General features: G+C 32.0%; 1 protein-coding gene across 3 annotated transcripts in view; it reads right to left on the bottom strand.

Annotated features, from left to right (window-relative positions):
• Nucleotides 1–8,698: 8,698 nt before the first annotated feature.
• The window catches only part of LOC149417404 (serine protease inhibitor 27A-like), a 52,095-nt gene continuing 34,061 nt past the window's right edge, over nucleotides 8,699–26,732 (bottom strand). The window contains exons 9-10 of one of the 3 annotated variants that reach the window (XM_089640290.1): nucleotides 24,780–25,019; nucleotides 8,699–8,909 (exon numbers count right to left, since the gene is read on the bottom strand). In XM_089640290.1, coding sequence (XP_089496416.1) covers nucleotides 24,808–25,019 — 212 coding nt within the window. In that variant the 3' untranslated portion in view covers nucleotides 8,699–8,909; nucleotides 24,780–24,807. The remainder of the gene's footprint in view (nucleotides 8,910–24,779; nucleotides 25,020–26,732) is intronic. The other 2 variants (XM_089640289.1, XM_089640291.1) reach the window with 2 other exon arrangements.

Below are 26,732 nucleotides of genomic sequence, written 5' to 3'. Positions count from 1 at the left end.
TTTCATTTCGACACTCGAATCATCTTTTCCTGTGTATAACTACATATCTATGAATATTGAAATATTCGTTTAGATTTCTAATTAAAAACGCATTATCCTACGGAATTGATTCACAATAAAAGTATTTATTAATACTTGATACCAATAAAATTTTAAGATGACTAAATATTACATTAATTAGACGAAACTTCCTCTACTTACAACAATAGAAAATTATTTACTTTACTGTCTATCAATCTATCATTGAGTATGGAATCATAGCATGGGGTGGCACTTCATCTGCACTAGACCCAATCATAAAAGCACATAAAACCATCATCAAAATAATCCTTAGGCTACCTCTAATTACAGACTCGAACTAATCTTTAGTATAATGAATGTGTTTGACGTTCGGCAGATATACGCAAAGCAATCATACAAACATACATAAATACTACACAAAAATTTTAAATGGTTGCTGTACTCGAAACAATAACAAAGATTTCTCCAAATTCCTGTAATGCATATTACTTTCGCTAAAAGAAATTTTAGGTACATTGCAAAAAGATTGTACAACACTCTTTCACATAATATAAAATTTTTCAAAAAGATCGTTATAATTTGGATCAAAAGAAAAAATAATAGGGCCTTTACCGGTGCCCTCACCCAAATTTGAAACTATTGATCCAGCAAAAAATATTAGCAATAATATTATTATATAAGCTTAGGTATATTCATATGTATTTATATGAAATTTTAGCGATGACTTAAATGTATTTAAATTAACTTTTAGCGTTGACTTAAATGTATTTAAATTAACTTTTAGCGTTGACTTAAATTAACTTTTAGCGTTGACTTAAATGTATTTAAATTAACTTTGTGTTGACTGCGTCAACACAGGCTAGCCGCTAGCCTAGTGAGGCAGGTTATCATAAATAAACCCAGGTTATGAGAAACCTCAACTATGTCTATTTGTTAACATGTTATAATTACATTCTTTTATTATATTTACATTCTTAGTTATAATAACATTTTTTTAAATTATTAGTATTATTATTATTATTTTACTTTTAAATACTGAATTAAATATTAAGAAAATTACACATCTAGGGAGTTAATTCGTTTCAACTAAATCTGTAGAAAATACTAATAAATAGCTTTTTAAAACAATAAAACATTCAACGATTCACCTCATTTGGTAGAATATATTACATATGTGTACAAGCTTGTTCATATACTATTCTGTGAACTGATAACTAAAAAAATATATTTAATAAATATAAATTCACATTTTTTTGTATATCTTGGACATTATGTAACTATGTCGAGACAGTTTTATTTTATTTTCGAATGTAAATTTGTTACTATTTTTTTATTTTTTTTTACCGGTTTCGACAGAACCGTGTCATTAACTAGCTAATTATACAAGTATAGAAAGATTAGATTCTACTAGGTGGGTGGTGTGATTCGGGGGGTGGGGGAAGGGGGCGAGAAAGGTGGGAGGAGTTACCATGCAGGGAATTATTTTTTTAACTAAATTTATTTTTTAATTATTTATTTTTGTTAATTTGTAAGGTTTCTAAAGCGCACAAATTGAAAAATGTACTAACGTTTAAATATTTTTGCTTTGTTGAAGCTATGGCCTGTCTCTATTAAATCGTTAGCAAACTCTGAATAGTTATTTTTTCTTAAACAGATTTCTCTCTGATTTACGTATCGGTACTAGAAACCGGTTAGAAAAAGGTAGCAAAGTAAACAAAATTTAAGTAACAAATGTACATTGGAAAATAACATTTAATAAAACATAAATGTTTACAAATTCAGCCGCAAAACTCGAAAAATAGTCCACCGATATCGCTGAAAATTTCAAAGTTTGTTCTTATTAGTGCCAGAAGTGTTTAGAGAGAGTCGAATGGTACCAAAAGTCGGGGACGCCCGAGGAATACTTAACGCAATATTTCTGCACTAGAATGAGAAACTGATTCGATTTAATTCATTTATGTATTCTCTATGATGTTATGTAGTTTTTTCAACATTAACATAGTGATATACGGTAATGAATGGCAGAAGATGTTGGAGATGCCCTAGTAGTAGCGAAATCATTGTTGGGTTCACTAGTTAATTTTAAAACAATATAGTTTCTACGATAATATTTTTTCTGATTTGATTGATTGTATCACAAGCTTCAGTGATATGGAAGCATTTAAAATCACCTGTTTTCCTTCTTTGGTTAAAATACGAAAAAGCTATTTCCTGATGGGGTTAAAAATTACACAGAGAAAATGTTAAAATATATCTCTGATTAAAAGATACATATGAATATAGCTTCAAGTTCATAGGAAAACTGATTAGCGGAAATATTTATAATTACGGAAAAAATGCATACCATGAAAATAACCCACTGACGTTAAAAATCTATAAATTACAGCACCACAATATGGTATTGAGTTACCTGATAACGAGAAATTTATATTTTAATTATTTTTATGAATATACGTTACCTACCTCTTTTTCTGTTTGAAGGTGTTAAAAGTGAAGCTGATGAAATGTTATTAATATATCTCTGATTAAAAGTATCATCTAAAAATAGCGTCAAATTTACAGGAAAGCTGAACAGCGGAAATATTTCATGTCTAGGAAAACCGAATAACAATGATGAAAATAACCCATTGACGTGGAAAAGACAGGTTAAACCCTACAAATATGACTTGGTAAGAAGGAATCTTTATTTTCATTTTTAAGATAACTACGTGTGAATAAGTATATTTTAGATAAATAAATTACTTAAAGAATAATAATTATCATGAAATGTCTATATAAATATAAAAAAACTTCCGAGAAAAATAAATGCCGCCGACGGGAATTGAGCCCGCAGCCTTCCGATAGCCGGCCGGGGGCACTAACCACTATGCTACGTCGGCTTATTTAAACCGCCAAATAATTTAATAAATATTTTACTCAAAAATTATTGCTTTATTAGATTTTTTCACTTGGAAACAACGAACTTCATTTTTGTAGGAAAATCGATGTTAAATACAAAATCTCCTACTGGGTGGCGTTTTTATTGATTTAGATCAGAGGTTCCCAAACTTTTTTGCCCCGTAGACCACTTGCCAATTTTTTTTTGCCAGCCGAATATTGAATTTTCCTAAAACTATTAACGTCCCATGTAATAATCATTTATTGTTTTAGTAAAAATATTCCCTTCCCTTGCCTGCCCAACAACCGGTTGCGGTATAGTTGCTCTGTCTTTACATTGTGCAGACAGGGGCACCATTGTGAGGTATTACACCAAATTAAAATGAAGCAAGATAATCAATGGGAAATTCTCTCTGTAGCTAGCCCTACAGAACTGCCCCTTAAGTTCTTTGTCAGTTTTTCTTGTCACATAATATCCGATTCTTCAACGTTGCATTTCCATAGCCAAAATGTCCTCAAACTTAGTTTTGAAGTCTGTGTGAAGGGCATTTAAATGTTGAACGTCATTATTACCCTGAACGTTTTTTAAAAACAAGTTGGGGAACTAGGAAAATTCGCGGCTTCCAATGTGCAATGTTTTGCTTGAATATATTAATTCTGACGAGAAAATAAACGTAGACTCTCTTTATATACCTAAATTAACAACTTTACGAAATATAAAAATACAAAGATAAAATAAGTACTTTCTCAGTCTATTATATTTGTGTTAGGTCTATTGTGTCATTTACGGAACTCCTAAATAGTAAATGGGGGTCGGCCCTTTTGTACCCCCATTTGAATCTCGTGGACCCCCAAATTTTTTTATCACTGACATAGACCCCCAGCATGCCGATATAGACCCCTGGGGGTCCATATAGACCACTTTGGGAACCTCTGATTTAGATTATTAAATTTTAACTCACTCACCCTTTTGATCGGTAAGTTTCTCCAAACATCCTCTTTATCAGGTAGATACTAAGTAATGGGTAATAGGTAAGTTCGTCCGGCTAAAATAATGCAAATATCTTGTCCCATTTGAAAATAGCCTAAAAAAAGGCGCTAAACCTTACATAATACGATTTAAAATTGATAATTAACGTTGAACGAAATAGATTTTGGTAAAAAATTGAAAGAGAGTAGTTCAAAATCGAAACATTGCATGAAATGGCCTTAGCCAAGTTTGGTGACCAGATCTGAATAGACAGGTTCTTTCCAACCTTCCTTGGACACTGTTATGCACACGCAGAAAAATGAGCATTTCTGATTTATTAATTCCTGTTAAAAACGTGTTAGCATTCCGTTTACTAACAAACTATTAGTACTTTCATAATACAGGGTTTTCCAATAAGAGTTGTTATTTTGAAATTCAAACGTAAAAGATCAATGGTTTTGTTGTTTGTGTGGCACCTAGAGCCGTCTTGTTGAAAGTAAACGTTTTCCAGATCAATACCATCCAATTCCGGCCATAAAAAATCATCTCTCGATAGCTCAATCTATTCACCGTGACTGTTGCTCCAGCCTCATTTTCGAAAAAGTAAGGCCCAATGACTCCGCCGGACCATAAACCGCACCAAACAGTCACAAGTTTAGGATAGAGAGGCTTTTCAACAATAACTCTTGGGTTTTCCGAGCCCCAGATGCGACAATTTTGCTTGGTAACGAAGCCACCGAGATGGAAATGGGCCTCATCACTCAAAATGATTTGCATTTGATTCACTCAAGTGAATTTTAATCATTTCAATGCGTTGTCAAAGCGTGTATCGTTCCATTTTTATTAATGGCGTAGTTTCTACTTGTCAAATGTCAAAAAATGACAGCTTCAAAAGTAACATCTACCGAAATGGCGGGCTATTCAAAATAACACCTCTTATTGGAAAACCATGTATATCGGAACAAATTTTCATGCAGCTGCGTTTATCATGTTATTACTACTAATAGCTTATTGTCGCAATTTATTATGTACCTTCTCTTGCAAATATAATCAGCTCTGCTTTATTCCAACTGAATAGAATAACTCCATGTACTTACCACCTACCTACCAACTATTTATTAATCGAAATGCAATAATATTTTTTTTTACTACATCCATATCCTTAAATTTATTTACATTTACTGTGTATCTAATTTACTAACTAATATTTTGGTATATTTCATTATCTGTACTTTTATTATCATGCTATGTAAATTTTGTTTATTTCTTACTTTATAAATAAAAACTTCCTTTTTTTTCTTTACCTTATTTATACTGTAATGGCAGTACTCCCCAACTCAAACACGAGAAACGTTTTTCTCTATTGATTTGGGTAGTTACGTTAAACAGAAAACTTTTTATTGTAACTAGTTTTTAGAACCATATGTTTTTCTTCTGTAAATCTGTCATATGAATGTATTTCAAATAAAAAATATGTATTTAAATATAATTTAAATATTAATGACGAAATGTAAAAATATTAGAATTTTTATGAAAACGTTTTCCCAATTCGCCATAAAATATTCATGTTTTATTGATAGTTTATTAAGAAATCTGTCAATTGATTAAAAGAAATCCTGTTAAAATTTTAGTGTATTCATAGTATATCGCAACACGTGTTCTTTCACGTGCGTTTGTCCTGATAGTATACTATGACATCGCCATAAAACAAGTTTTACTGATAGCTTAATAGGAAATATCTCAATTCATTCGTTAAAGGCCTGCAGTCCCGTTTTATATATTGAATTGAGCCGCTATCAATAACATACCTTACGTAGATGGCGATAAGGCTTAAATTCCCGCTTCACACCATCCACCTGTTTTGATTTATGCAAGAAAAAAACCTTGGCAAAAAGTGCCTTTTATTTTATTTTGTGGATGTTCAGGCACAAATATTTAAATGTTTTTCGATCATTTTATAAATAACTTAATTTGCCACATTATACAATAAAACCATAACCGAAAATGGGTTCGTAAGTAGGATATTTTGAACTTTAAAGCAGTTCTCATAGGCCTTATACATTATTTTTTTCTGGGCTTATAAATAGACTTATCTAAAAAATACTCTATTATTTCAAAGGCCGAGATGTATTCTACTCGCAGTATTTAATTAAAGCATCTGAAACATTTCTAGGCGACCAAACTTTCAAACCAAAAACATATGATTTTAAATTATATCGCCTTAAGAGGAATTCGATTAATTTGAAGAGATTTTTAATAAATTTGCAATATTTTATATCAGTAAGTTTCCTCCGTGCCGTCTCTTGTGTGGTATTGACATTTAAAAAAGAAAATGAGACCAAGCGTGAGGAATGGGTTTGTATTCTCTAGAAACAAGCTAGGTCATGAAGATGATAAAAATTCATTGAAAAACAAGTGTTTATTTATTTTGAATAGTCAGTAATTATGTGCTGATTTCTATTTTATTTATCTGACGACAGCATAGCGGTTCTTCGAAGATGCCCACTGTCACGAATCACGGGTGACAACATGAGGTGAATGTGGTTTCACCCAAACGGATTATGGAGGAAGGTTTGATAAACAAGAAACGTTGGAGTTTACCCCCAAGTCCTTTCACCAACAAGTAGCAAAGGATGTTCCCCATACCCGGCGCGGTTGATTTAACCATAATAAGACCGTTAATCCTGTGAAATTTCCAGAACCACCGTTGGGTCGATTCATCTGCCACAGGTAGAGAATTAAAGACACGGGAATTTGCCAAACTGGAATTCGTCATAGGTTTGTCATAAACGTTGGGGAGTGTTTAATATTTCGCACACCTAGTACAAGAATGTCGTAAGTACAAATAATTTATTTTTTTTGGGAAATCCACATAAAAAAATATTTGACTTAGAATGCATGGAGAAAACTTACTGATATAAAATACTGCTAATTTATTAAAAAATCTCTTCAAATTATTCGCATTCTTGTTAAAAACGGGACTGCAGGACTTAAACAAATATATTAAGTCATTTCCTTATAAACTATCCGACACGAATGTGTTATGGTGATATCAATGTATACTCTCAGGACAAACCCAGGTGAAAGAAAACGTGTTCCGATATATTATGAATAAAAATAATTTATTATGAATATATTAAAATTTTGTTTTTGCATGCTATCCCATTTTTAACAAAATTTTAGTAAATCGGCAAATGTAGGTTTGAGCTATAATGTTAATGAAATACTGATTGCTATAAATAATATTTTAATTATTACTATTTTTTGTTTTTGGATTTATTAATAGTTATTTAATAGTTTTGTACTAGGCGTGTGATTACATGCCATCTCTTTTTGTTGTAGGTATATTATTAAACATTTTATTTGATTACTTATTGATTTTTGTATTCCAGAGTAGTTTGTAGATACTATCAGTGTCGCCCAGTGAAAGTCTACCAATATTTCTGTCAAGTAACTGGCATATAATGATAAAATAACAACAACTTGAATAGGACATTCACAGAACTCGCAAATGAACATGTGAATTTCCTATTCAAGTTCTGTTATTATATCATCATTCGCAAGTTACTTGAAAGAACTGGAATAATAACAGAAGTTCAAAAGAACTTTCACAGAACTTGAAACTTAACTTTTAAATTTGAAGAATTGTTCAAATTCTGTAAAACAACCGATCCTAAGGACGGGTTGTTCTTCAAATTGAAAAGTTATTTTTTAATCCTTTCAAAGTTCTTTTTAAGTTCTGTTATTATTTCAGTTCTGTCAAGTAACTGGCCTATAATGATATAATAAAAAAAAAGTGAATGGAACATTCACAGAAATTGAATAGGACATTCGCGAACATTGATATTTGATGAATTGTTCAAATTCTATGAAACCATTTGTCCTAAGGGCTTTCCATTCCAATTTAAACGGAAACAAATGTGCCACCGACTTAATACCTTTGCTTCTAGACCATTTAGCACGCGGTCTGTCTCTCCTAAAGCTTACCATTTAGCACGCGGTCTGTCTCTCCTAAATCTTACCATTTAGCACGCGGTCTGTCTCTCCTAAAGCTTACCATTTAGCACGCGGTCTGTCTCTCCTAAAGCTTACCATTTAGCATGCGGTCTGTCTCTCCTAAAGATTACCATTTAGCATGCGGTCTGTCTCTCCTAAAGTTTACCATTTAGCACTCGGTCTGTCTCTCCTAAAGCTTACCATTTAACACTCAGTCTGTCTCTCCTAAAGCTTACCATTTAGCACTCGGTCTGTCTCTCCTAAAGCTTACCATTTAACACTCAGTCTGTCTCTCCTAAAGCTTACCATTTAGCACGCGGTCTGTCTCCCCTAAAGCTTACCATTTAGCACGCGGTTCCTCTCTCTTACACTTGCCCGAAATTGCATATCGCTATCCCATTTGAATTTCGTATCATAATGAAACACATTTTGTGCGGAAATATTGGCCAAATTGGGCTTATATTTGGATCAAGAAACACGCACACGAGGTACTCCTTATGTTATTCTTTATCCTATGAATTCGACAATGCTCTTGTTATAATAATAGTTATGTTTTTAAATACCTTCATCTTTATCGGGATTTGTCTCAGTTGTTAGCAAGTTAAAATGTTTTTTAATACATCTATTACATTTTACATAGATGTACAAATTTTTGTAAAAAATTTGTTTTTTTTCCGGTTAATTTTTTATTGTTTCAATTTTCAGCTTCAGTTAGTTTGGTTAAAAAAATGTATTTATTAAATTAAATTATTTTCTACCGATCCAGCAAGCAAGGATCTCTTTAAAATGATTTACCCTACCTATTTTGCATAATTATTCAATAATAAAACAACATTAAAAGTGAAAAAATTAAATTTATTTCTGTAAGAATATCTTTCTCGCTAACACGGATTTTTTAACAGTTATTTATTATTAAAACATATTATAAAATAGGCGGTACGAAAAGGTTAAATCTTTTCTTGTTCACTTGTGATATTCTTCACTTCCAGCGTAGCGTTCTGTTCCTTTGGCTCCACAATAACTGGTACTGGCAACTTCGTAACTTCTGGAAAAAACACCTGAATTAATATCAAACTACAAAAATTCAAAATGAATAAGGTCTCAGTAATTTACTACCTAATGCAAAATCAATACAAAATTTTTAACTGTTATAATCTATTTTAAATTTTCGACTTACACGGAGAAAAATTATTGCTTATTTATTCAGAATCTCTTCAAATTATTCGCAATCCGGTTAAAAACGGGATTGCAGGCCCTTACCGCATGAGTTCATAGGTTTCCTTTTAGTAAAATACCAATGTCAAGATGTTACACATGTTCATAAACATTTTCGCGTTTCGTCATTATACATATATCGATGGCCTAGCGCACACATGTGTCAAGTGCAGTTTTAAGTAAAAACAATTTCGTGTTTTGTAAAGCATTTATCAAGATTACTTAATTTGTAATTAGATGATTCGTAGATAAATTATATTACTTATTTCACAGTCATAACCACATTAATTTGGTTGCTTTACATCTTATAATTAACCTGTAGTAATCTTATAAATTGAATTTTCTAATTGCACCTAACACATGGGTGCGCTATGCCATCGATATTATCAAGAGAAACGTAGGTGCATGAACACGTTTCGATATTATTACGAATTAATTGAAAGTTTATCAGGAAACGGCTTTCAACCCTATTTTTAACCGTATTACCAACAATATGAAGAGGTTCTTAATAAATTAGCAATGCTCATTTTTCTCCTTGCAGTTGCACCAACTCTTAGGCCGGCTAGTAGCCAATTTAAATAAGAAAAAAAAATTTGACTCAGGATTAAACCTTCCTCTCCAAGGACTCGAGGCAACTGCGCTAACAACTTCGCCAAATACCAATTGGATAGCACCGACATTTATTTAGAGAAATGCGTATATGTCAGCATGTGTATGCATGATTGACAGTTGAAAAAATGCATTGTCATCGACAACGAGTCCATATGCTGAGTTTCAGCTCGATCGAATGTCGGTAAGTGGGGTAATTTCCACTTTCAAGATTTGCATTAATTTATTCAAATAGATGTATTTAAAACTGGGGAGATGGGCCATCGTTATTAGTATGAAACGCGCACACAAAAGTGTCGGCAACATTCTTCATCCATACTACTGCAATTAGAATCTACGTCCTCGAGAATCTAGTCTTTGATTCTGCTTACACACACCAAACGCATAAAGGTGGAAACACATTATTAAAACCCGACGCGACCCGATGAAACGCGATGCGTGTTGAGTCGAATCAAATGTATTGTTTTCTTATGACCAGAATCACACTATGAACATCCGACGCGACGCCATGTCGGATGTTCATAGTGTGATTCTGGTCATAAGAAAACAATACATTTGATTCGACTCAACACGCATCGCGTTTCATCGGGTCGCGTCGGGTTTTAATAATGTGTTTCCACCTTAACTCTCGTTTATTAGGCGTTTTGATGGTTAGTACATTTTACCATTCGGCTCGCAACCGTGCCACAACTATGGTTGCTTTACTCCACACAAAATTAGATTTATCACAGTAAAAATAAATAGTCCCCATTCATAGAATAAAGAAGAAAAAGAAGTGTCTTCAATACAAATCTGAAGGAAAACAATTGTGCCACTGACTTTGTTAAACGTTTTGGTTCTAGACCATTTAGCACGAAATCTGTCTCTATTACACTTTCCTGAAATTATTGTATATCGCCATTTTGAATTTCGTAATCATTTTAAGACAGTTTTGTATGGAAATTTAAGCCTCGATTAGGTAAAGATTTTGATCACGAAACACGTCCACAGGGCACTTCTTGTGTTATTCTTTATTCGATGACCATACTTCTATTAATTTAAAGTAGGTGTATAAATATAAAATGAAATATACTACTACGTTATCAATAATTATTATTGATTTATACCTACAAACTTTATTGTTGTGATTTCATGTTCAGATTGAAAATATTCCGAAATGTATAGGCTATTAATTATGTTAAGTGATATAGATATTAAAAATATCGACATTTTCAGATAGAATCGAAATGTGTAAAGTTCATTCGATATTTTATTTTATATTTCGATTGTGTCAATTTTTTTGCATTTAGTCAATAAGTATTAACATAAGACGCTAACAAACTAATTTTCATCGATAATTCTATATAATCGATCCAATCGTCCCCAAAAAAGACATGGGTCACAGGGCACGAGAAAAAATATTTTCCTCAGGGCCTCCTAAGTCAAACATTCATTTTTAGTCAAAATAGGAGATCTCACCTGCTCAATAAGTTATGATTACAACACATTGTCAATCCCTTAAAAATAATTGTTTATGAAAATAAACCAAAGCATTGTGATGAAATTATGGGTGTTAATCGGAGATAAACCGGTGATTTTTTTGCTTCAAATTGGTAAGAAGCATTTAATAAAAATATTACAATTATATTTTTAAATCTCTATATTCTCATTGAAATGAGAATTCATGGGTGACGTATTGTATGAATAATTCGGTTATTTCAGAACTAATTAATAAAAACTGGGTTTTTCCTGAAATTTAGGGCATGTTTGGGTTTTCCAGACCAAAATTAGTGTTCCAAGGTTTAATTGTTGTTAACTTAATTGATTACAAAAATAAAATTAGTCAAATTTTTGTTATCCCACTCGGTTACGAAGTTTGAATTTGAAAATATTTTTTAAGAACGTTTAATGAATATTCGCCGATTATGAATAAATCGACATTATTTAAAAAAACTTCTACTACCATCATTATAAGCGGAAGATATTTCTTGTGCAATAATTGAGGACTTAGTTGCAGAAGAATTGAACCCACGACGTGACTAGGTGAGAGACAGATGCATTTATTACCGCTCGGTGGCCGAGTTGACATCGCGTTTGGGTCCCACTCAGGCGTTGTGTGTTCAATTCCTCGGCTGGCTAAGTCCTCCATCACAACACAAGCAACATTTTCAGCTTACTGTGGTGGTAGTAGGAGATTTTCAAATATTGTCAGGTTATTCGTAACCCGGGAATGTTTGTCTCTCTTTAAAAAAGAAATAATTAAAAAAAAAAATTAAATAAAAAATAAAAACAATAATTGTCAACTCAGCCATTAACCAGTCATAGATGATCGTCATAACTCCCTTAAAAAGTAACTATTCCAGCTTTTTAAAGCAAAAATAATAAATTAATTTAAATTTACATAATTCGTAAAGGAATTGTCGGACATTTGGTATCATTGCTAATTTACGGCACTATAATCATTTTTTTGCTTTACCAACCGCACCAACTTAATTCGATTATAATTAAACTTTGTTCTTATATTTATTTCTTGACAAAACCCAAACTACTTAATATTAAAACATAGTTTACCTCGAATGAACTTACCCGATCCGTTAAAATTATTGCTCTTAAATTTCTACTTACCTGTATACGTTCTATTTTTGGATTTTTAAAATAGTGTTTAATTTTCTTAATAATTCTTTCATTCAACTGTTGAACTAAACTCTCAAGCAAAAATGCATCGACAAGGGAATACTATGAGTACATTTCAGAGAAATTAATTATAAATTCTTTTGCCAATTTTTTCATTTCCAGAAGTGGGTAGGTAGGTGATATTAAAAAAAAATTATATCAACACTTAAAAGAAGACACATTACATTTAATGCATCAATTAACCGATATAATTTATGATTTAGTTATGAAAAAAACTGTAGTTGTGTCTTCTTAGATCACTTTGACATATTTCGTATCATCAGAAAAAAGGTTGTAGTTGTGTCTTCTTAGATCACTTTGACATATTTCCTATCATCATCAAAAAAGCAGTAGTTGTGTCTTCTTAGATCACTTTGACATATTTCCTATCATCAGCAAAAAAGTTGTAGTTGTGTCTTCGTAGATCACTTTGAAATATTTCCTATCATCAGCAAAAATGTCTAATAAATTAGAGGGTATAATTCTTAATAATTTTGACACTATATTATTCATCTCATAATGTTTTTGACCACCCTACGAAGAGTAATAAAGAAGAAAATAATCTAATTAATTACATAGAACGTAATAATATTTAAAGTGCCAGACGGAACATAAACAAACCATTTATGTGGATTGGAAATCAATATGAAGCATTTTATTTACAAGAATTTATCCTGGTTAGTTTTCGTTTTGACATTCCTCTATTTCCGATCGTATTCCAAGAAGATGAGTTACGTGCAAACAATGATAAATAGGAAACCAATATATTACATAAAGTAAACGAAGATGTTCTGCGACCCTTTCCTCGTTAGCACATAATTTATCTGTAAGTGTTTCCATATAATAAAAGAAAAAGAAGACACAGCATGGAAACGTGTTGACTCCCACCGAGCTACGACCAAACATCGTGGATATGGCGGAACCAATGAAAGTTATGCGTTTGTTGTGTTGGCTTCAATGGTTCATGGCCCATATTCCTTGTTTCTAATATCTAAACAATTAAACTAAATATTTCAATTATAAGCGAAAGCAAATGCAAGTGCAATGGACTGAAGACTTAGTTGACAGTCGATTGTACCCACAACGTCGGATGTTTTTGTTCGCTCGACTACTAGTTCAAAGTACGGCATGGCTAGCAATGATTTTAATCAATGATCACAGAACCTACACGCAGCCTTTTAAAAATATTATTGTGGTGTGAATAAAAAACAAAGGAATGAAGAGAAATGACAAACACATCCTGCAGTAAATGATAAGAGCCTGTCCTATCCTTATATGTGGTAATACTACAATAACAAAAACATATTTTGACAAATTTATTAAAAAATATTTCAATTCATTTTCAACTTCTCGGACTCCAAATCAATATTCAAAGAGTTGATAAATATGGTTAAAACGTGACTCTAAAATACAATACAGGTATTTTAATATCAGAAGTCAAACAATAGCCTACAACTAATTTATAATTAATTATTTAGTTACATTACTAACGAACGATCATTACATCGAGCTGACTAGGTTATTTTTTAAAACTTTTTCCCATTGACATGAAAAATATGAAACAAAAATATTTTCTTATATTACAGTTTTATTGATGTTGTACGTCTCCGTAGCTCACGGTTGAAATGAAAAAGGGTCCGGAAATACAATATTGAATCCCTGAATATTTCACGATGCCAGATCTCACCACTATCGTAACCAACAGTCTGCTGTTGCACGATGTAAAAAAATAAATTCAATTTTCAATACAGACTCATAAAATTAAATTCGACACAAATAAAAAATGCCGATACATAAAAAAATGCAACACGCTACGAAAAAAGACACTTCAACAATAAAATTGATCTTGAAACCAATTATCTTTTTTATATATTTGCAAACAGCTTTTTTCTTAAACACGGATTTGTAGATAATTGGATAAAACTGGTTATTTTGCCAAATCCCAGATAACCTCCTAAGACCCCGTAAGTAGTTACATTCTAGTGATGATTCCTCAATTTCTGAACAATTATAAGTTGTACCTAGCTTGTAGTTTTGTAACCCCTTGTCACGAAGTAGTTTAATTCCAGTGATTATTCCTCAGGACTCTAAGGATGAATTGTTTCATAGAATTCATCAAATTTCAACATTTATTTTCGGGTTCTGTGAATGTACTATTCAAGTTCTGTTATTATATCATTATAGACCAGTTACTTTAAAGTACTGAAATAATAACAGAACTTGAAAATAACTTTCACAGAACTTGAAAATTAACTTTGAAATTTAAAAAATTGTTCAGCATTCTTAGGACGGGATGTTTGGCAGAATATGAACAATTCTTCAAAATTCAATGTTAAAATTCAAGTTCTGTGAAAGTTCCATTCAAGTTCTGTTGTTATTTTACTATGAACCGGTTATTTCTCAAAACTGAAATAAAACAGAACTTAGAATGGAAATTTTCACAACTTTGAAATTTGATGAATTGTTCAAATTCTGTAAAACCCGTCCTTAGTAATTACTAATTATGACTATGACTAATCATAAGATTAATTTTTGCTTTATTCACATTCATAAATCATACCAAAAATACTATTATATGTTATTATTCCGATTGTTGACATGAACCAACTCAAGTTGCTTTTCGCATGATTTTCTGTCATTCACTTTCGCGTCAAATATTATATTCTTATTCTGAGATAGCACGAAAAATATGTACGACTTTTTTTTTTAAGAAAGACAAACATTCCCGGGTTACAAATAACCTGACAATATTTGAATATCTCCTACTGTTACCACAGTAAGCGGAAAATGTTACTTGTGCTGTGATGGAGGACTTATCCAGCCGAGGAATAGAATACACGCCGCCTGAGTGGGACCGAAACGCGTTACCGACTCAGCCGCTGACCGACCTTTTCAAAAACCTTTTTCAAAACCCTACTTAACTGCATAATAAATAAACAACAGATAAATCGGGGTTTAACGATATCAAATCTTGTTTTTGCCGTCACATGTCATATTCTATGTTTTTGCCGTCACATGTCATATTCAATGTTTTCTCGGTCACATGTCATATTCTATGTTTTCTCGGTCACATGTCATATTCAATGTTTTCTCGGTCACATGTCATATTCTATGTTTTCTCGGTCACATGTCATATTCTATGTTTTCTCGGTCACATGTCATATTCAATGTTTTCTCGGTCACATGTCATATTCTATGTTTTCTCGGTCACATGTCATATTCAATGTTTTCTCGGTCACATGTCATATTCTATGTTTTCTCGGTCACATGTCATATTCTATGTTTTCTCGGTCACATGTCATATTCTATGTTTTCTCGGTCACATGTCATATTCAATGTTTTCTCGGTCACATGTCATATTCGATGCACGTGTTAAAGCCAGTTTCATAATCGATAAATAAGCGTATTGATTTCGTAAAAAGAAACAATTTTAAAATTGTGTGGTTGTGTAATTTGGTTGATAATAGGTGTGTATTGGATTACGTGAAATACTCGTCTGTGGCTCCCCTCTAAGTACAGATAATCTAATTAAAATTTGATCTTGTACTGCTTCTAGCTTAATAAATTAGTAGAGGTATAGCGACCGGTTGGGCTAAGAAATGCCGAAAAATATATATCTCTAAATAGTATCAAACAAAGTCGTTGTCTGTGCGCTTTGCTCTTTTAAACTAGGCAACGGATTTTTAGAGGGTTTTCACTATCATTTAGAGAATTTCTTCCGAAACGTTTAAATATGTAATACAAGCATATTATAAATAATACATAATATAAAGTAGAGAAAAATCGTAAAACGACGGGTTCACGTCAGCTAGTTTCTAAATAAAATATGTAATACCTTTTTCTTATTCTGCAGCTCTAAGGGTCTCTAGTCCCAGACTGAGGAGTAAAAATACGAAATATTATTATTGTAATTTTGAGATCTCCGACAAACCTTTTTTATAATTATTATTTTTTATTTTTCTTTATTAATTGAAATGGTTATTACAGTTATTAGCAATGTTTAGACAACCAAGCTAGGTACATACCCGTGTTGTGGTGGTTGATTATATATAAAGTATATAAAAATAATATATCAAGTTTGAAAAATTTCATGTTAAGTCAGGTCTACTACAAAATAAAAACATTGGGTTGCGATCACAATGCTTTTTTTTGAAAAACAAAAATATTTTTGTCCCCTTCCAACTTTATTTTTTTACTGGATGTTTTGAAAACATTTTGCCGTAGCTGACGCGCCTTTCCGAAAGTAGAACATTTATAATTTAATTCAAATATAATTTTAATTTTAGGCAAACTGTTTTAGTATACTTCCCAGGTCACATTTGTTTTGATATTAATTGAAAAAAATCCACTTAGACGAGACAATACCCTTAAATAAGGCCAGGATCTTAACGACGTAAGTGAAGCAGCCGTGCACAAAATAATGCGACGCGTGACCCTGGTGTTTGGACAGACCTTCGGATGAATTTTCCCTGTGAAATCTCAAAATTAAATTGGATCTTAACGATATAAGTGACGAAGTCGTATAAAAACGATATTGGACGCGCGCCCCAGTGTAATAGATGGACCTACGGTCGACTTTGCCCTAGAAGGCCTAGAAAATCGACCTTTCCGTGGAGCATATTTAAATTATTTCTGATGAACGTATTACTAAAACCTCAAATGTTCCTAGAAGGATCCTTCGAGAAGTTACTAATTCATCTTCTAAAATAATTTAATCTGGTGCTTCCTGTTAATGTAATAGGTAAGGTCCTATTTAAATTAATCTTAAATATAAATTTAGTAATACGTTCATCAGAAATAATTTAAATGTGAGCGTCGAGCAAACCCCAGTTATTAGTCTTATGTCGCCTTGTGAGATTGACAACATATCAAGACAATCCTTGTGAGACATCATAAAACTGCCTTATTACTTTGCCTATAGAATAGTATTTAGCAATCATATAATGCCTAGGTATTATAATACGCAATTTAACAATACCGCAAAATTAAGGCACATAACAGCAATGACCGCATTGTGATAATAATTTTTCCCTCAAAAAAACACGCACCAGAAGCCATCTATTATTTTAAAGGTGCCTTATTTAAAACCACAAATTTTATCACAAATTAGTTTTAAAAAATGTTCATGTTTTCTCTAAAATTTTGATTAAGTGGGTACCTCGATATTTACATTCTAGGTGTTAATTTGTTCATAAATTTGAATTCACATGTGTTAAATGGCAAAATACTTGACAAACTTCTGTTGCTTAAGCTTCCAATGTTAATTGTCAACTACTCGACGTATGTTTACTTTACATATTATGACAGTTAATTTATGAAAATACCCAACACTCTACAATAATAATTACCGCTGTGGGAATTTCACCTGGCCCGGGTTAATTTACACATTGGGATTTCGACAAAGTAAGAAAGCTACCTGTGACATCGATAATTATTTTTAATGGAAGTGAAATACCCAAATTTTATTCTAGATCTCAAATATCGTTTTATTATAGGGGTGTAAATGTTTTTTTTCTCTTATTTATAACAATCTTTTGGTAAATCAGTTTATGGGCAGAAAATATTTTTTAATTCACCGTTCAAATTATATAATATTATGTAGTTTGACATTTTCCATCTTACACCATATCTCAATACCGCGCAAGAGTCCCAACTGCTTCCAGCTGTCCGGAGCAAATGAGACTATACTGCTGGTAAGGTTGAAAAGTAACTGGCTATTCATATTTGATCACTAAACAGCGCTATTACAATTTCAAGACAAATTTAAATTCTGAATGGTTGCCTTTCATCATAGGCCACAACACAGCATAACTTAATAAATTACATCAAAAGCCAAACATTATTTGAAAACAAACATTTCTTTGTAAAGGTGAATGCTCTGAAGAGGTTAAATGTTTGAGTACTAGAGAACAATAAGTAAAGAATTTTGAGGTTGCGGTTGTAAAATCCCAAAAACATCGCGGAGTTCCCTGAAATGCTTCAAAAAATTGTGGCGGAAAAAACGCACCACGATGAGTTTTTTTAATTACGTGGCAGTAGATGACAATTCCATCTTCATTTGTTATAGGATGTAAATATGATTCACGTCTGGAAGTTTGTATTTAAGATATCGAATTCTTTGCACCACACGTCAAGAGACAAACAAAACAAAAAAATCAAATATAGCATAAACTTTGAATCTCGTTCGATAATAGAACATTTTATGATTGTTCTGGTAAGATAACATAATTCAAAATTGAAGTGTTACTGATACTGGCTTTAGCACTCGCCAAGATATCATTCGAGTTCGGCAAATACCAAATTAATTTTTGTTTAATTTTACACGTATATATAATATGAGCAAGAGATGTAACTTTAATTTTACCATAGCAACCAATTTATTCATTTGCCAATTTAGTAGATTCAAATGTTACCATTACATTGTTTTCTGTTACCATTATTTCTCTTCAAATTTTCTAACTCTGCAATAAATAGCTTGTGACTGAAGCGTCCTTGTATTTGAATACTATAAAAGGAATGGAGTGGAAATTAAAAGGGATTGAATGCAATATTTAATAACATTTTAACGATCACGAGAGATGCATGATTTTCTATAGAAAAAATCCTTCCGAAACTAACTATGGGTGGAACAAACTTGCCAAGCCATCATGAAGATTTAGCGACGTTTGTGGTTTTTTCTGTTAATTTTTTATTTCAATATATTTATTGATTCAATGTTAATAACGAAACGAAGCTCCAAAAAATTACACATAATAATAATTTTAAAAAAAATATATATTTTTTGAAGACGTTGAGGTACTCTGTGAAAATAAAAGTGAAAAACGAATAATTAAGCTAACGAAAATAGCTTTATATTAAAGATAGGTAGTATATCAATAATACCGAAAAACGGTTGTCCACTCTATAAAACACTTATCTAATGTAAGAGCAAAAGCTAGAAGAAGAAACTATTGTCAACCCTCTACGGATGATGTCAGCAATCTATTGCTCACCCAAATTCTAAATTACATAAACATAATCGTTAGTAATTAATTAATTAATGTAATTTATTTGTAACTTAGTACGGCCGATCAACAAGATGGTTTTCCCTACTGTAATCAGTAATCAGTGATAATTTGTTTCCTGTAGTGCTTCCTCGAAAAACGGAAGTACCTGCTTTGTCCCGATTTATTCAAAATACATTACGAGCGCATGACGTGTTGCGGGGAAAATCCAAAATACTAGTCACAGGCGTCAAATGGTCCTTTGAAGACCTTCCGCTAATGTGCACATCCAGAGGTCATCGAATGACCTCTTCGCAAGGATGCCCGGTTCTGTCGGGTTGACCTTAGTCCGCATTTGTAAAGTGTAACCGCAGAATTCTACCCAGTTTTTATTAATACGACCAGAACGTGATTTACGTCAATACGATGCAGAAAAGAAAGACGCATTACAGCACAGCATTGGTAGATTCGCTGAGTATCGTCTCGATAAGAGACCACAATTCTTAATCGTGATCTGAAAATCCAGGTATTTCCGAACCTGACTCTTCCTCGTCTCCTTCCTCTATCATTTGTCATTTAGACACATATACATAGCTTCTTCAGCTTCAAACATCGTGAGTGGCTTATGTGAATTATCAGTGAAGATAGGTTACCGGGACAACGTGAGTTGTTTCACTGAACTAGGTCCAGTGGACATACTTAAAGTTTACTGCATTTTGCACATAAGTTCGATCTTCAGATAAGCTGTAACTATTATATAACTATTGAATGTATTTTTTGTGAAAAGGTGCCTTCATGTGCCCTTGAAAGTTACAAAAATCCTTCACGGGCAAAAAAACAGTTGTCATGGAGTTTCTTTCCATTCATAAATTCTCACAAATAACTTAAAATACAATACAACTATTCAAAAGGCTTTTAGATTCCAGAAAACGGTATTCTTACGGTGTCGAAATAAAATAAAGTGAGATAGAAAACTTGGCAACTTATATTATTAATATTCGTCTTAGTGTAAGCGAGTAAGCGTATCTTGTCATCTCAATCACACCCGTGATGTAAAATGCAAAAGTACGAAAACGCTGCCCGGTTCTGTATCTATTTCATTCTTCACACATGTTCTTTGAATGTATATTTTTGTTATATATGAAAAACTTTTGAAATAAGAATATTCTGGAAACGTAAGAGTGTTTGTTACTTGCCACATTATGGTTAATTTTGTAAGACAATAAGGTGTCTACTTGTATTGCAAAGTAATTGTTTGACGATTGATGTGACTTCGCATTAGAATACAATGCTAGTAAGTAGACTCTATAAAATGTTGTTCGAAAACAGCGCGTCTACTTGTATTCGAATGTCATTGGTTGACGATTGACGTGACTTCGCATTAGAATACAATGCTAGTAAGTAGACTCTATAAAATGTTGTTAGAAAACAGCGCGTCTACTGGTATTCGAATGTCATTGGTTGACTATTGACGTGACTTCGCACTAGAATGCAATGATAGTACGTAGACTCTATGTAAATAAAGTTTATTTGCTTAGTTAGCTTGATTAGTACACCGAGCGCAGTTATTTTTTTGTCACGCTATAGTATTTAACTTTTAAGAAATACTTATCGGTACAACATTGGAAAAATACGAATAATCTATGGAAAATATTGGCTGTGGATAAACTCTGCATAATGGCATCCTAGATAGGTAATTAACCAGCAGTTTCTATTGAGCTATCTAGAAGTTTTGGTGGTTGCATTTCTGAAAATATTAAAAACATCTACAAAAAATAATGATTTACTGTTTACCTATCGCTTTGACTGTTTTTTTTTGTTTCATATTATGAATTTTTATGTCGATTTCGTAAACTTATTGAACGAAGAAAAATTAGTATTGCTAATTTATTAATATTCTTTTCATATTATTCATATTCCACATAAAACGGGATTCCGGGCCCTTAACGAATGAATTGATAGGTTTCCTGATAAACTTTTAGTAAAATACTAATCTATTTTCACATGTACATTGTATATTATCACGGCATATGCAGGTTTATGGACACCTGTTCTGATATACTAGAAATTTACTAGGAAACGGCCTTCAATTCCGTTTTTAAGCGGATAACCAATCATTTAAAGAGATTTTTAATAAAATAGCAATACTCATTTTTTTCCGTGTGAAATTGTTGCAATAAGAAATCTGCTTTATTTTTCATAAAATGAACTACCGCAATCAATTTATTAACTGACCTCAAAAATATTACTACTGCAATCAATTTATTAACTGACCTCAAATATATTACGGGATCTTTACTTTTGTAGATTATATAATCTAGTTATATTAAATGTATGTCTAAATTAAACCCGAGGTTGATAACAATTGTTGTAATTGTTCATAATATAATTGGAAAACATATTTACGTACTAACTACACACAACATTAATTTTTCAGAAGGACGTGCACAAAATACAAAAAGATCTTTCAGATGCCGATATTTTCCATTTTTCTTAAGGTCAATCCACAATATGTATACTGGAAACAATTAAATCAAATTGTTTATTACGAACCCTCAACCTCTAAGATCTTAAAGTTATTTTCTTTCATTATTATGTTTATGGTAAATAGTTTAATTTTACACTATCTATCGATATACTTTTAATCTGCATTTTTTTTAAGTTTTCTTTATCTAGCAACTCCGCTTTATGATTTTCTTTAATTGTAATGTTTTTCTGTACATAATATGAAGTTTATACGGAAACTACGTCATAATTTCAATAAAATACTGGACGGTTAATCTCTTTTGTTCTATTATTATTTTTATTACAAAATTTTAAAAGAATGAATGTTATTTTAATTTAAAATTTAATGTAGTTTTGAAAACTCAAATTTTAATAAAAATTAGATGACTTACACGAACGACTTGGACCCAAATTTGTAATGGTGAAAATAATGCAAATTACTAAAAATACGAACAATATATGAAGTGATGAACAGGCTAGAGTTAGGGTAGTTTTAAAACAGTTTTTTAAGGTAGTTTTTTTTGGGTAGGTTTGCCTACTAAAAGTTTAATAGTAAACCGCCTGCAATCTCATTTTTAATCGGGTTTAAAAAATTAGTAATACTCATTATTCTCCGTGTATATTATAAACACAATTCGCTAGAGCATGTCACATTCATGTTGTCAGATGCCAGGTTAAAATCCATTTGTATAACTTGTCATATGGTTGTGTTTTATCGTTCATCAACTTCCTGCACAGTTAGTCATTCTGTGTTAGCCAGAAAATTTGGAATTTTTCACCACAAAGGTCAAAAAGAATAAAGCATCAGAAAAAATAATTAAATTCTATCAAGCGCAGATCCTCAAGTAGTTCATCGAAGGCACCGCATGTAGTACCATATGTTGTGTAAATTGAACAATGAAATTAAAGCTTCCCGATTATTATCTCAACATAAAACAACCGCAGAATAATTAGGCATTGTAATAATATAATAGTTTCGTTAAAATCCAGTTCCACCGATGACAGCTAAAACATCGCAAATGCCTTTTCGATTTAGTGACTTGTGCTATTTATACAATATGTAGCAAAACAGACAGTGCCGTTTTGAATAGACGGTACATCCCCTGTGGTGGGGGAAGGAACTTGGGAGGGGTCTCATTGTGTCGGGAGGGTCGTGCGTTTTCTTTTTTTAGTTTGGTGCGGACAAAACTGGGGCTTCGCCGTCCGCACGTTTCATGAAAGTGGCCGTTCTTCTGTCACCATTCAGCGAGCCTTGCTGTGGTGCTACCTGAAGGAAAATGTTTGTAAACATTGGCCTCAAACCTTGAAAGAACTAAAGGATCGAATTAAGTGGAAAACGCCGCTTAACCCTTTGAGATGTGCCAAAAAGCGGCCGAAAACAGAAATCGCCTTCATCAATGTATCGCTCCTGTGGGCCTTCATCTTTCTGACGTCATCTTCTGGACTTAATGCAAATAACGGCATGATGTAACGAATAAAATAAAATAAACCTCATTTCTGTGAGTTACACCGTTTATAGCCCTTCAAAACTTCACTGTCTGTTTTGCCGCACCCTGTACTCAACGTGATAAATATTTTATTAAAAACTTATCAATTAGAATCCGATGTAGCAGAAATTTTTACATTTCAATTAAAAAGCACGACATTAATATGAATGCCAATAATAATATAGTATATTAAAAATAGAATTATTTGCACCATCTACCGACTATAAGCTCCAAGCATTAAGTAATAAATAAAGCGAAAAATACAAGATCAACCAAACTGATCTACGTAAGTAAGAACATAGAAGAAATGTTAGAAAATAATATTATACAAATCACACTAAGGTTCTCATGCGACAAAAATGTAAAGTTTAAACACAGGTGATAATTGATAGTAATAGTAACAGGTATTTCGATGAACATTCATGTGTTGCTACCTACCTTGCAGGACCATCCAATCCGTCAGAATCCATCGAGGCGTAATATGATGATGAAACGATAAATACCCAACCAAAACGTTGCAAAACTCGGTGAAAATTAAACAAATTTCCAAAGATATAAAGCGAATGTGCATGCTGAATTGTTGATAGATAGAAAAGAAAAATATTTGTGCCAATAGAAGAAATATTGCTTTTCCTATGACGGAAACGGCCTCATTCAAAATTATGGTTATGAAAATCAAGCCAAACATAGGCATTGACGTGCCAAACAAGCCTCAAATCATTTTACTAACTCTTATTCGGGTACGATATGTGTTTGCATTCTTTTTGTGATTTGTTTTAAATCATTTCGGTACTAACCGATTATTAAGATTTGACAAATCTGTATACTCAATAGGTACTGAAACCAAAACTGATTCTGACTTCCCGAATAAAGTACACCTTCAACTAATTTACTACTTTGAAGTTTTTTTTAATCTTTCTTGTAATACTTTTGGTAATAAATATTAATATATAATTATTTTATTCCAATTAGTTATTTATATCTTTTCCGATTTTATGTCCGGGTTAAATCTTCCCCATAGGAAAAACTAAACCCTTCCACACACTTTTCCACAAATGATCATCTATTCAATCAAAATTATGCAAGTGCATTATATAAGCAAAATAAATACAAAACAATACAAGAACAACACGTCAACTCACCAGAGATCAAATGGGAAAATAATTCACCCACTCCAGATATTTTCATATCAGAGGGTTCGGCAGAGGGAACTCCTAACAGGACCTATAAATCCTACTGATCCCTCAACATAAAAATTTAAAAAATCTTTCGTTATCCTACATGTATTTAAAATGACTGATTTTTGCATTTTTAAGAATCATTATAATTTTTATCAACAAAAAACGTTCTCTATAATAATGGAAAATGGTGCTTATTTTGTAAATTCGGCACAAATATTTTCTTTTTCATCCGATTCCATGATGTAGAAGATGAAGCTAAAAGCGTTTCAAAAGTAACATTTACCAACTTTCGCATTCTCAGACAGCATCTCTTAGTTTCGTCGTTGGTATTCTTGACGATAGGGGTAGGTTGCCCTGGCACTAGGGATTACCGGGACCCTGGCGGTCTTCACTGCTGGCCGATACGTTGTGGGAAGAATCACCCCCTGTGGTACATCACTGGGCCTGGTGTAAATAGGCTGAATATCTGCAGGTTGTTTACTAGGAAAGGGTTCTGGGTCCCCGAAACGAGATCCAACGGATGCTGGAGAAAAAACGGCAAATTCACATACAGGTTTCATAAATACCCTTCGTTTTCGGTTTCATAACGGTCTTTAATTTGTTCAAAGTACGAAAGGCATTTGTAGTGTGTGACACACACATTTGGACCTGTGCAACTAAAATCGATTGGCGTGTAATATACGGCACCAAACGGTTAAAATAAAAACTTGTAATATGCCTTTATAACATATACTTTTGTAATATACGGCACTGAATGATTAAAACAAAAATTTGATCACCTGCAACCAAATCGTATTTCTTTTCAATCTTAGAGACAATTATGTACGTATTTTGTACAATTTACCAAAACATTTAAAAATGATTTCTGCATTGCCTTGTGCTCGAAAAGATATATAATAAGAATATTATTTTGTTACTTTTCACCCGTTACATTGAAATACATATTATGTGCAAATTTCGGTGATAATAACCCATTTTAAAACACCTTTATTACTACACAAATTACTTTCAAATAAATACAAACAAATCCATTCTACTGTGATTTAAAAACAGAAATATTGTTTTGCATCTAATGAAATAAACAACAATGAATACATGATAATTTACCAGCACCAGAACTAAAACTACAGCAATTTTATACAAATTTTACACCAGCAAGGAAAAAAATAAGAAAATTTCAAAGATAAATGTATATAGATAAAATAAATACATTGAAGTTATTATGGCTTATATCGAACGCGGAGATAATGAACCTGCGGTTTAATATGCTGTATAATTAAAAACAACAATTATTACTTCTAAGGATAATATAAAATGTAATATAATAAGTATTCAAGCCAATGAGAAATTATTCATGAAGTAGGGGTTTTGCCCGACATTCAGATAATGACCGAAACATGAATAATTACTTTATTATCATAACTACGAGTATTATTACATCTGCCGGTCACGTGTACCTACTAATAATATTTCTGATATCTAATAATAATTATTTTGATGATTTCTTTGGCGTCATCTATAGAATGTTAAAAGACGCACCTTACAGACTTTCTTCCTAAAGCTTCCTGGGGTTATTTGGAGTAAAAATGTATATGACATGTTGGTTTACAGTGTCTTTTTTTCGCTTAAATTAACATAACATTAATTTCAATTCGAATAATTAATAATAAACACATGAATTAATTATAATAAAAATAAATAAATTTTATGATAAATCTTGAGTTTTTCTGACATCTTTTGTTGTTATTTTCAATATTTAATTAATTACTTTCGCCTATGATTTTGTACAAACCAAACACAAGACCCTTGTCTCTTTATGGCGAGGAAAGGCTATGTTTTTGTTTACACTATAATACTGTATGACATGTAAACATTGTATATTCGTTGTAAAAAATACAAATATAAAATAATTAAATAAAACAATACAACGACGTATCAGATTTCAAAAAAAAATTCCAATCGAATCGGGTGGTAAGGATAAAATAAGTATAGTATGTATAAATACACATGAGGGGAAAAATACAAAAGGAATCTGATTGGAATCATAAATTGCAACTGCATTCTTTAAAAGATTTTTTTTCCAGTTTAAAAAACCCACTGATTTCACTAAAAACGTGACATTGCAAAAAAAAGATCTCCTGACAAATGGAAAAAAACCCATTTCCCGAAGCGTTTAATATTTCGTCTTAATAAGTATAATAAATTGTAACATTGATAAAATAAAGAAGTGGATAAT

The sequence above is a fragment of the Hesperophylax consimilis genome, chromosome 15 (genome assembly GCF_061612785.1).
Source record: "Hesperophylax consimilis isolate HC1 chromosome 15, BYU_Hcon_1.0, whole genome shotgun sequence".
NCBI classification, from domain to species: Eukaryota; Metazoa; Arthropoda; class Insecta; order Trichoptera; family Limnephilidae; genus Hesperophylax; species Hesperophylax consimilis.
This window is presented reverse-complemented; position numbering and strand designations above follow the sequence as displayed.